This window comes from Sapajus apella, unplaced genomic scaffold (genome assembly GCF_009761245.1).
Source record: "Sapajus apella isolate SASKATOON/1434 unplaced genomic scaffold, GSC_monkey_1.0 scaffold7, whole genome shotgun sequence".
Lineage (NCBI taxonomy): Eukaryota > Metazoa > Chordata > Mammalia > Primates > Cebidae > Sapajus > Sapajus apella.
Window position 1 is genome coordinate 38,782,842 of NW_022436947.1, and position 11,544 is coordinate 38,794,385.

An 11,544-nucleotide genomic window follows, 5' to 3' on the forward strand; every position below is an offset into this window, starting at 1 on the left:
TATATATATATATATATATATATATATATATATATATATAAATTAGCCAGATGTGGTGGCATATACCCGTGGTCCCAGCTACTTGGGAAGCTGAGGCAAAAGGATCACCTGAGCCTGGGAAGTCAAGGCTGCAGTGAGCCATGATGGTGCCAACTGCAGTCCAGCCTGGGGTGACAGAGTGAGAGCCTGTCTTTTTTTTTTTTTTTGAGACGGAGTTTTGCTGTTGTTGCCCAGGCTGGAGTGCAATGGCGCGATCTCGGCTCACCGCAACCTCCGCCTCCTGGGTTCAAGCAATTCTCCGGCCTCAGCCTCCCGAGTAGCTGGGACTACAGGCATGCACCATCATGCCCAGCTAATTTTTCTATTTTTAGTAGAGACGGGGTTTCACCTTGTTGACCAGGATGGTCTCGATCTCTTGACCTCGTGATCCACCCGCCTCGGCCTCCCAAAGTGCTGGGATTACAGGCTTGAGCCACCGCGCCCGGCCCAGAGAGCCTGTCTTAAAAACAACAATGACAAAAAACAAAACAAAAAAAACCCACCTGCGTATGTCATTTTCAATAGCAAAAAAATTTAAGATCCCCAGGAATAATTCTAACAAAAGATATGTAAGGCCTTATGGAGAAATAAGATAAAACTATATTGAAACTTATGAAGGAAGTTTCACAATGAAGCCAGGCATGGTGGCTCACACCTGTAATCTCAGCAGTTTGGGAGGCCTAGGTGGACAGATCATCTGAGGTCAGGAGTTCAAGACCAGACTGACCACCATGGCAAAACCCCATCTCTACTACAAAATACAAAAATTAACTGGGGACAGTGGCGCATGCCTGTAGTCCCAGCTACTTGGGAGGCTAAGGCAGGAGAATCACTTGAACTCTGGAGGCAGAGGTTGCAGTGAGCCAAGATCATGCCACAGCATTCCAGTGGGGGTGACAGAATGAGACTCAGTCTCAAAATAAATAAATAAATAAATAAAATTTAAAAAGAAGGTATACAATGTTAGTCACAATGTTAATAGGTAGAAATACTCTGTTTTATATTAATTGTCTTGAGGGAATTGTTGGAATTCCATGTAATTAAACAGAATTGTTTGTCTATTTTAAAAACATAATCAACCTTCCTGAAAGTCATCTGGAATCACAGAGAGACAAGAGTAATTGAGATAATTTTGAAGGACAAGTTGCTGTACCAGAAATATGAAGACTTTAATTTTTCTTTCTGTTTTTATTTTTTAAATTTCTCCTAGAACCTTCAGATGAGAGACTTATTTTAAAATTACAGAAAGACTTTATGATTTTTGCCCAGGTACAGAATGACCATTGGGATGAAATAGAGTTGTATGTAGCCATATATATATTAGAAACCTAATATATGATCAGATGGCATTAAATATCAATGCAGGAAGGCTTTACATAATGGAAATATGAAGTAAAAATGGAGCAAAATAAAATGACTTCATGCCATACGTAAAAATAAATTCTAGGTGGATTAAAGATCTAAATGTGAAAAACAAAAATTTTTAATATGACCGCAAATTAAAATTAAAATTTCGTGTGCTGCAAAGACTCCACAACAAACCAGAGTCTGGGAAAGATAGTGGCAAGATGACTTAAGTAGGATTGTTAGTCACCTTATAAAAATAACTTCTACAAATCAATAGGAAAAACAGACAGCCTACTAGAAAAAACGTTGATGAAGAGTATAAAAAGGTAACTCACAGAAGAGGAAATTCAGTGACCAATAAGCATATGAAACAACATCCCTATCAGGAAAAATAAAATTAAAACAATGTCAGAACACTTTACACCCATTATTAGATTAGCAGCTGTTAAGAAGTTGGATAATAACAAGTATGAATGAAAGTGATGGCAAAGGGAACTCTGATACTTGGCTGAGAGTGTAAATTGGTGGAACTATTTCAGAGACAAATTTGCAACATCTAATAAAGTCGAATATGTAATATCCAAGAATCCAGTGATCTGGCTCCTAGATATTAACTTCTAAAGAAAGTCTGGTGTGTACAAGGAAACACATAAAAGAATGTGTATTGCAGCATTGCTTGTAATAACGGAAATGGGCAACAAAATATTAATGATAGGGTTGATCAGTAAGTTGTGGTGATTGTTTTACTGGCCAATAAATTGTGATTGATTATTTTACTATAATATAAGAGCATGAACAAATTTAGAGCTAAATCTGTCATCATGAATCAACCTTGAAAACAAAGTTCAGTGGAATAAAAAGTAAAGAATGATGTGGGTAATGTGATAACATTTACAGAAACTTTTTTCTTTTTTTTTTCAACTCCCAAGTGCTTGTGGAAAATAAATTTTAAAATATACAAAGGATGATATAGCTTAAGGATGTATATGTGGCTAAACTATAAAAACTATTGTGGAAAAGATAAACATAAAATTAATTACTTCTGAAGTGGAAAGGGGGAAGAGAAATGAGAATCAAGGAAAAATTTAAGTGATTTCAACTAAATCTGTAATTTTTTTTTAAATCTGAAAGAGAGCAAAATATTAAGATTTTGCAAAACTTCGTAGAGGCCCCATGGATATTGATTACATTATGCTGTGTACTTTTGATGTGCTTAAAATATGTAGAATGTTTCTAAAATGTAATACTAAATTTATGAACGATCTATGAAGTAAAATGTTTATTTCTTTTAAAAGAAATTGTTTGAATCACATTGCTGCTTCATGTTACCTTTTTCATACTTTTAGCTACTTCATGTGCATGAGATCTTCCTTGATTGTCACTACAATTGGGAATTGGTAATTTGGTGCATCTCGTTAACACTTTTTCTCCTAAGATTTGTTACTCTTGGATCAGAAACAAGTAAAAAATATAGCAATACCTCAATATTACTTACCGAACAGGTGAGTATGCATGCTTATTATGCTATAAATTAATGTCTGTAAGTTAAAATGTTTTCATTTCCTTTATGTTTTTCCAGAATGTGTTTTGATTAAAGTCATTTGCGCTATAAAACAAAATGTAAAATTTAATAGGACACAAACCTTTCTTCAATGTTTCTGCCTTGATTCATATTTCTAATCTAATCTACTTTTTTAATGTCCCATTTTTATTTGACAAGAAGGAAGTACCATTTATTAAAATAATGTATTTTAAACTATGAATGGGACATGTTTGCTTTGCAGTGTAGCAGACTTGCATATGAATAAGTATAAATTTTTAATCAGTAGAAAGAATAAAGTGTAATGATTTTGATGCTTAATTTTATTTTGTATGAATTTGTTAAATATTTTCCTCTCGGCATTTTATAGGAATTTTGTAAAGAAACTTATTGCCCATGAATATTTTAGTTAGGGATAGTTTGATTTTAAAGAATCAATAATCCTGTCAAATAAGCTCAAACAGAAGAGTAACTCACAAAGATAAAGATCCCTAAGAAAGTATACTTGAGCCTGCCAAGAACGGTGGCTGACACCTGTAATCCCAGTACTTTGGGAGGCTAAGGCAGGCAGATCACCTGAGGTCAGGATTTCAAGACCAGCCTGGCCAACATGGTGAAACCCCATCCCTACAAAAAATACAAAAATTAGCCAGATATGGTGGTGCGTGCCTGTAATGTCAGCTACTTGTTAGGCTGAGGCAGGAGAACTGTTTGAACCTTGGAGGTTGCAGTGAGCTGAGATTGCACCACTGCACTCCAGCCTGGGCAACAGAGTGAGACTCTGACTCAAAAAAAAAAAAAAAAAAGAAAGAAAAACAAGTATACTTGAGTCTTATGGAGTTGGACAAAATCAACCACTTCCTGCAACTCACCCTGAGGCTAATTGGTTTCTTATTTCTGCTCTTCTCTTCACCTATCTTCCAGTGGCCTTTCTGTAGACTTGCTAGCTTATGATTTTGGTTTACACACAGTTTTGGTTTGTTTTGGCTTGAGTTCTGGCTTAGACTTTTACTAACTTTTCAGCTCATGTTCCTACAATATCTGGTAGATACATCATGTTAGTCTCACCAGTCAGTATATTGACTAGCTTTGGTTTGGGTGTACATTCCAGCCTAATCAGCTGTGGCTGCTAGATTGGGGTAAAGGTGGGATCAAATGGGGTAAGCACAGTTACCTAGGCTTGCTTCTTCCACTGGCCTGGGGTTAGAGCATTTTTCAAAGAAGGGAACTGCGGACAGGGCCGGCACCCTAAAATTGTCTATTGTAGAGTGGAAAACAAAAATACACAAATATTTTTGAGTGACATTTAAATAAAGAATTCATAAACCAGCTGGGCATTGTGGCGCATGCCTATAATCCCAACACTTTGGGAGGCTGAGATGGGATGACCACTTGACTCCAGGAGTTCAAGACCAGTCTAGCTAACGTAGCAAGACCGTATCTCTAATAAAAAAGAAAGAAATAATAAACCATTGATTTAATTTATTCTCATTTATTTTTTAGGTTGATTTGGCTCTGATACTGAAGTGTCTCAGATTTTAAATAATGCCATCCAGTCTTTTTTATTTTGGCTGTTCATTACATTTGAAAAATGTTTAAGTAACAGTTATTATTTTCCTATTCTAAAAGTGTAGGAAATTTGGAATATATAGTATAAAGAGTATTAAAATAACCCATAATCTCAATAACAAGACACTTGAGTGAATATCTTTCAGGTCCTTTAAAAATGTGTAGTTTTCATAATTTTAAGTATTTTTCTTCTTTTTTATAAAAGATAAACCTCTACTTGAAAATGGAGAAAAAACCTAACAAAAAAGAGGAACTGACACTAGTGAATAATGTTTTAAAACTGGCTACTAAACTGCTAAAGGTAAGAATAGAATTGAAAATTGTCATAATGTCAAATATGCTGTTCTGACATAATTTTACTTTTTTGTTTATAAATACTACTTTGTATTTGTTTTTCATGATTATTCAAATTGTTTCCAAATTATACTTTTGCATATACATACAATTTATATTTTACTTCTCATTGCAAAAGTGCTCAAACTAATCGAAATAATTTCTTTGGAAATTGTGTATTAAGACTCTCAATAATGTTTAGAGTATTGTAGAGGTTGGCATCTTCGGAAATGTATGCCTCGTAGACCTTAAAATAGATTCCAGAAAAGAAAATTTGTTGTTAACTTGGGAAGTTTTTTTTGTTTTTTTGTTTTTTTGTTTTTTTTTTGAGACGGAGTTTCGCTCTTGTTACCCAGGCTGGAGTGCAATGGCGCGATCTCGGCTCACCACAACCTCCGCCTCCCGGGTTCAGGCAATTCTTCTGCCCCAGCCTCCTGAGTCGCTGGGATTACAGGCACGCGCCACCATGCCCAGCTAATTTTTTGTAGTTTTAGTAGAGACGGGGTTTCACCATGTTGACCAGGATGGTCTCGATCTCTTGACCTCGTGATCCACCCGCCTCGGCCTCCCACAGTGCTGGGATTACAGGCTTGAGCCACCGCGCCCGGCCAACTTGGGAAGTTTTTTATTTTGTATTTCTCGGAGCAGTCTTCTAGTTGGCCTGAGTTAGCTTAAAAAGTAATAATACATAATTATCATAAATATATGTTATCAATAAACATTTAAGTTTTAAATCATTTTTGATAACAATAAAAAGGAATAGAATTTTGATGTATTTGATCTCAATAATAACTCTGGGGGTAATTTTTTATCACTGCTTATAATATTTGTAATGTTTTTCTTTCTTAAAAGGAAAATATTTTTTTAAATTTCAATTTCTATAATTGAATATAATTGTTATAGTTATTTACATGTTTTCAGAGAATGGTATGAAATTAGTTATGTTTCAGTGTTACAGTTAATTCTTCAGTCAACTAAACAGTATGAATTGGGTATAGACTGTGCACCACATAGTATTGAAAAGATTCAGAAGAAGTGGGTGGGGGAATAATAAAAAGCAATTACAGATTGATTTCTTTTTCAAATCCCTTTCATTATATTGAGGAAGATGATGACATTTAAGTAATGAGCAAGATAATAGAGGCAAACTATTTTTGGCCAAAATACTCAATGGGAAAAAAAATCTTGAATTAATAGTTTTATGTTTGCTTGACACATATATTGGGTATCTTCAGAGTGTAGGTACTGTGTAGACAGGAAGGGGCTACAAAGTTGAGACTTAATGAGCAGCCGCAATCTGAGTAAAGTATAAAAATGACTAGAATACAAAGCATAATAGTATGATTCTTTTTGATCATACAGTCTTCTAAACCATACATTAGTCAAAAATTTGGGACCTAACATAAATTGTACCTTCTTTCTCTCTCTTTACAGCCGGTAGATTCTCAGGTCCATTGATTCAATCTTTTAAATATCTTCTAGTTCATCCCCTTCTCTGTCCATACTGCCCTATGTGAAATCTTTGTCTCTCACTTAAGCTTTTGATACACTGAACTGCTTATAGATAGTGTTGTTTCTGGTCTTGTTGCTCTCTGGTCTTTCTTCTACATTGCTGGCCCAGTGATCTTTCTCCCTTGTACTTGGGCTCTTAACAATGCTGAGCAACCTGTAGCAATTCAGATGTGTCATGTTCTCATGTGTCTTTTAGAAAATTTACTACCCACAGAGTTTCAGGAGCACCTTCTTCTGTGACCCCATTGCTTTTTATACGTACTTATGAAATGGGACGTATTTGAATTATTTGTTGCTTGTCTACTAAACTGTAAGGTCCTTCAGCTCAGGGACTGAATCTTAACTTCCCAGAGGCTAACACAGGAACTGAATCTTAATTTCCCAGAGTCTAGCACTTGGCATATAATAGAACTTTAAATGTTTGAATTAACCAATTAATTGATTAATCCATGTATTTGAAAATAAATTGACTCAAAGAGGAGTTTTTACATGTTATAATCTTATCAGAAAATTTCACTAATTTCTAATTCTTCTACCGAAAGCTATTGTTCTCTCTCAGTTTCTATTCTAGTTCTTATATTAAAAAATGTTCTCTAGCATCTTTATAATAACTTAAGGGACAGAAATTGGAGTTACAAATTTAGTCACAGAGTTCTTTTAAAAGAAGTTTCTTTTTCCTTTAAAACAATTAAAGCTACTATTAAAATTTACTTATTTCAAGTTTAACCAAGTTTATCCTTTCTAAAAGCATCCATAATTGGTAACTTTTTTGAAAGTGTTTTTTAAAATTCTCATTGCATATCGTCCTGAATTAGCTTACTTAGTAATTCTTTTTGAATCTGGGACTGACTTTTCTCTTCTGCTAGGAATTGGACAGTCCTTTTAGATTATATGGGCTTACAATGAATCCGCTGCTTTATAACATCACCCAGGTTGTCATCCTGTCTGCTGTTTCTGGTGTTATCAGTGACTTGCTTGGATTTAATTTAAAGGTAAGAGGCTGCAAGTACTTTTTATTTCTTAGTTTCCTGTTGCCTTTTTGTCACACCTTTTTTTACCCTCACAGGCACAGTAATGCAGCCATTTTGGTAAGACTACAATTAAGGAACATTTCACATTTAATTTCAAAGAATGATATATATTTGTGTCTTATAATACTGTAGGAATTTCTAATTTGGAACAGTGTTTATTATAAATAAAAGTCTTATGTAGGATAAGTAGAAGTATTTATTTTTATTTTTTATTTTGAGATGAAGTCTTGCTCTGTCACCCAGGCTGGAATGCAGAGGCGCTATCTGGGCTCACTGCAACCTCTGCCTCCCGGGTTCAAGCGATTCTCCTGCCTTAGCCTCCCACGTAGCTGGGACTACAGGTGCTCACCACTACGCCCAGCTAAATTTTGTATTTTTAGTATAGACGGGGTTTCGCCATATTAGCCAGGCTGATCTCAAACTCCTGACCTCAAGTGATCCACCCGCCTCGGCCTACCAGAGGGCTGGGATTACAGGTGTGAGCCACTGAGCCCAGCCAGAAGTATTTATTTTTACTAATGTAACTTTCATCTAATTTAGGTGATAAAAAAGAAAAAGAAGAGCCCTTTTTCTATTTTCAGCCAAAAGTTGTATTATTTATCTATATAGCAATATATGCACGACTAACTCTTAGGAAGGTATAAGATAATCATATTAAACAAGTTCTATGTATATATAGCCACTTCTCAATAAGAGAAGGCAAGAAAAATCTGATTTTCACATTTTTGTTTGCATTTAAGATGAGTTCTTCTTAAAAGGATACAGGAGTTAAAAATATTAGAATATGTACTTATTTGTGAATGAAATTTGAATTTTAAAATGGTATTAATCTAATTTAAGCTTTGATATTAAAACTGGCTTGTCACTACTTTTTTTTTTTTTTTTCCTAGCTATGGAAGATTAAGTCATGACAATTCAAAGAAAAAAGATGTAGCCTCTTTTCCAGAATAAGAGTACTGACTAAGCTGCCTGAAAGCTTGTCACTGATTCTTTGTTTCAGGAGTCTCAGCTGGGGAATTGAAGTGTTTACATCAGACTGTCTTGTGCAATTCTTATATTTATTTTACTTGTTCACTTATTTTTACATTTATTTTAGTCTTTATATTTTATTTTTAAGCATTGATGTACTTAGTTGTTGAAAGGGTGATGAAACTGATATCCAGATACTTGAGATCCTGGTAATTGGTCATAAATAATTGACAAATAACAAATTGTAAAAATAGAAGCCATTTCTAAGCACTGTTTCTCCATCAATGCCGTGAACTTGCCTTACTTGAGGAAAAATTCTTTAACTTTGGAATATTGCATTGAACTCAGCTATACACATAAAACATTTTCTTTGGTAAATCAAGATCCAGTCAGGGTTTCTCCTGAATTATTTTGGAACAATGCCAGGATCCAAACTGATTAAGTTTCAGTTTAAGCACCCTTCAGTATTAATATATACGGTATTGTATAACAGGTCAACAAGTGCTCTTTGATGATAAAACTTGTAATAGAGCAATAATTGTAAATGGTTACCATACTGTAAAATATTTTGATAAAAATTAACTAGTAATACTTGTATTTATTTGCAACACTGGGCTGTTTGCACAGCTCCAGCTGTGCATGCTCAAAATGTGCACTTTTTAAAATTGTTACTTTTAATGCGTATCTTTATATGGGATCTGTTATAGTGTACTGGGGCATGATATGGTATCCTTTTGAGTGAGGTATACTCATCTCACAAGTGAAGTGCCTATTGATATTACTAAAGTACATTATGTTTACGCAAGTAAATAATTTTCTCCCCATGGTACACTATAGTGTAGTCTATTCATACCACACTCAATGAACAACTTAAGAATAAGGTTAAGAACCAATAAAATAATTCTCTGCTAGTTATAAAACTATATCCAAATTTTCAGAAAAGACAGCTTCAGCTTGCAAATTCTATCCTCTAAACTTATCTGGTGCATTCTCCCCACCCCACCCCCATTATATAAGGGCTATTTTAGATGCGTTTAACCTCCCCCAAGGAATAATTTACCAAGTGTCCAATGAGAACTTATCATGTTGGTGTGTTAGGCAAATAGGGCGAATATGATAGTATCTTACCTTGGGCCTTGTTATATTTGTACAATCGAGTATTTTAGGAATTACAAAAAATGTGAAATGGTTTTTGTGACTTTTTTTTTTTTTTAACTGAGCATCTGGTTTCTAAAAGAATTCATTTGAAACAATCTAGAATTTTCTTGGTGCAAAGTGTATCATGTGGAATATCTTCATATTTTTACTATATTTTAAGAACTTTAAAACAATTAATTGTAAATAATTTATTTGATTGGTGCAGTTCTAATCCCCAAATCATAATCTTAAAATCAGGAATGTGTGGAGAACAAAGCCATGTCATATCACTTTGCTCTTACCATTCCTGTTGATCAGCCTCAATTCAGCCTCATTGTGTAGTATGTTTTTCTTTCTATGGAAAACAACAGGAAGCATTTCGTTTTATTTGCCTATGTTTAAATATGTTTAATAATGACCAAAGTGCATTCTGAGTTTTTGCAAGGAATGTAATACTGGAGCTTTAAAAACATACTTAGTTTCTCATGTGAAAACTTAGGCTTTGTCTGATGTTTTTTCTTCCTCTATTGTCTAATGTTGAGGTTGTTTTTAGGAATTATATTTTATAAACTTTTTCAAAATAAGGTACATACCTATACAGAACTTAACATTTTGCACAGAATATATCAAATATATTTTGAGAAAAAAAGTACAGCATGAGTTCTGTTAGGAATAAAAGATGAAACTATTGTATCTCACACAAAAAAAATCTTATTTCAGAATGGAAATATTTTTGAGAAAACTAGCTGAGTATACTGATTTAAGAAAATGCTTGTTTTAGATTGAGGTTAACTTAGAGTTGGGTGTTGATTTATTAAGTACAGTATACCTCTCAACAACTTATTAATATGTTGAATTATGTCAGTATGGGCAGCAGTAGAATACTAAAAGTAAAATGTCATTTTAAGCAATTTCAGAACATTAACAACTATTTTCAAAGCAGAAAAATTGACATTGCTGCCTTTAAGAATACCATGAATATAAGAAATTGTAACATATTACATAATATAGAAAAGGCAGTTCAAAGATAGAATTGTGGCAGATGTTGTGTGTGAACTGTTGTTTCTTTGCCACATGTGTTGTATTTGAAAGTTTGACAGCAAGTTTAAAATAAAACATTCTATGACTGACAGTGTTTTTTAAAAATTTTCAAGTCATATACATTTCTATGATCATTTTGTGTTTAGTTAACATAAAATTTAGTTATAATTGTTATATTTGGAGGGAGTGAAAATAAATTTTGTATAACTTTCCAACATTTCAGATTTTGTTATGATTCTGAGAACATGAAAGAATAATACATACATACACAGGCTTCTCATCATCAAACTGATATTACATCACTAATGTTTGTTTGCTTGTTTGTTTTTGAATACAGCAGATTGGCTGTGGCCTAGAACATTAAAGCTCATTATGAAAGTATAGTGGCGTTTTTAAACAAATGGTTTTGCCACATGAATTCAGCATGAGAGATTATGACCAACTAGGTAGGATGGTTAAACATTCTAATATTTCTATTACCTGATTGGTCAAGTGTTCACAGGGCTTAAATTAATCTAGGACTATTAATTCAAGTGCACTTTCAAACTTTAAGCTTAGAATGACTCTTTTAATCAATCTCCCTTCATACTTCAAAATAGCAATATGACTAGCACCTCTTAATCGTTTGCTATATGACTTAGAACATAATTCTCAACCTTTTTTTCTGCCAAACCTATACAAAAAGATACCACAAATGCTTAACAGTAAGTAGCACTGGCTCCCCAGTGTACTGACTGCCTGGGGAATCTAAGAGGCCATTAGGGATGGGAAAAACCAAAGTGTTTTTTTCTACTCTCACACCATTCAACATAATACTTCTGATAGCAGATTCTCTGGCAGACACCAACTGGGTGTTTTAGAATATAACTCAGCTCTAATACTACACCTGAGATAGTGTCAGATCCCACAGGTTGAGGGTTCATTCCCACGAGACTGTCCCCAGCTAGTCACAAGATCCAGCTTGTGATTTGGCTCTCTATCAGGGTTCCCAAAACCCTCTTTCTGGGTTCAATTAATTTGCTAGAG

General features: G+C 34.2%; 1 protein-coding gene across 7 annotated transcripts in view; it reads left to right on the forward strand.

The window, feature by feature from the left end:
* Window positions 1-10,609, forward strand: part of PHTF2 (putative homeodomain transcription factor 2) — a 171,416-nt gene extending 160,807 nt beyond the window's left edge. For all 7 annotated transcript variants that reach the window (XM_032276420.1, XM_032276425.1, XM_032276423.1 and 4 more), the window contains 4 exons: window positions 2,733-2,888; window positions 4,701-4,796; window positions 7,207-7,332; window positions 8,262-10,609. In XM_032276420.1, the coding sequence (XP_032132311.1) occupies window positions 2,733-2,888; window positions 4,701-4,796; window positions 7,207-7,332; window positions 8,262-8,282 (399 nt within the window). In that variant the 3' untranslated portion in view covers window positions 8,283-10,609. The remainder of the gene's footprint in view (window positions 1-2,732; window positions 2,889-4,700; window positions 4,797-7,206; window positions 7,333-8,261) is intronic.
* Window positions 10,610-11,544: the final 935 nt, after the last annotated feature.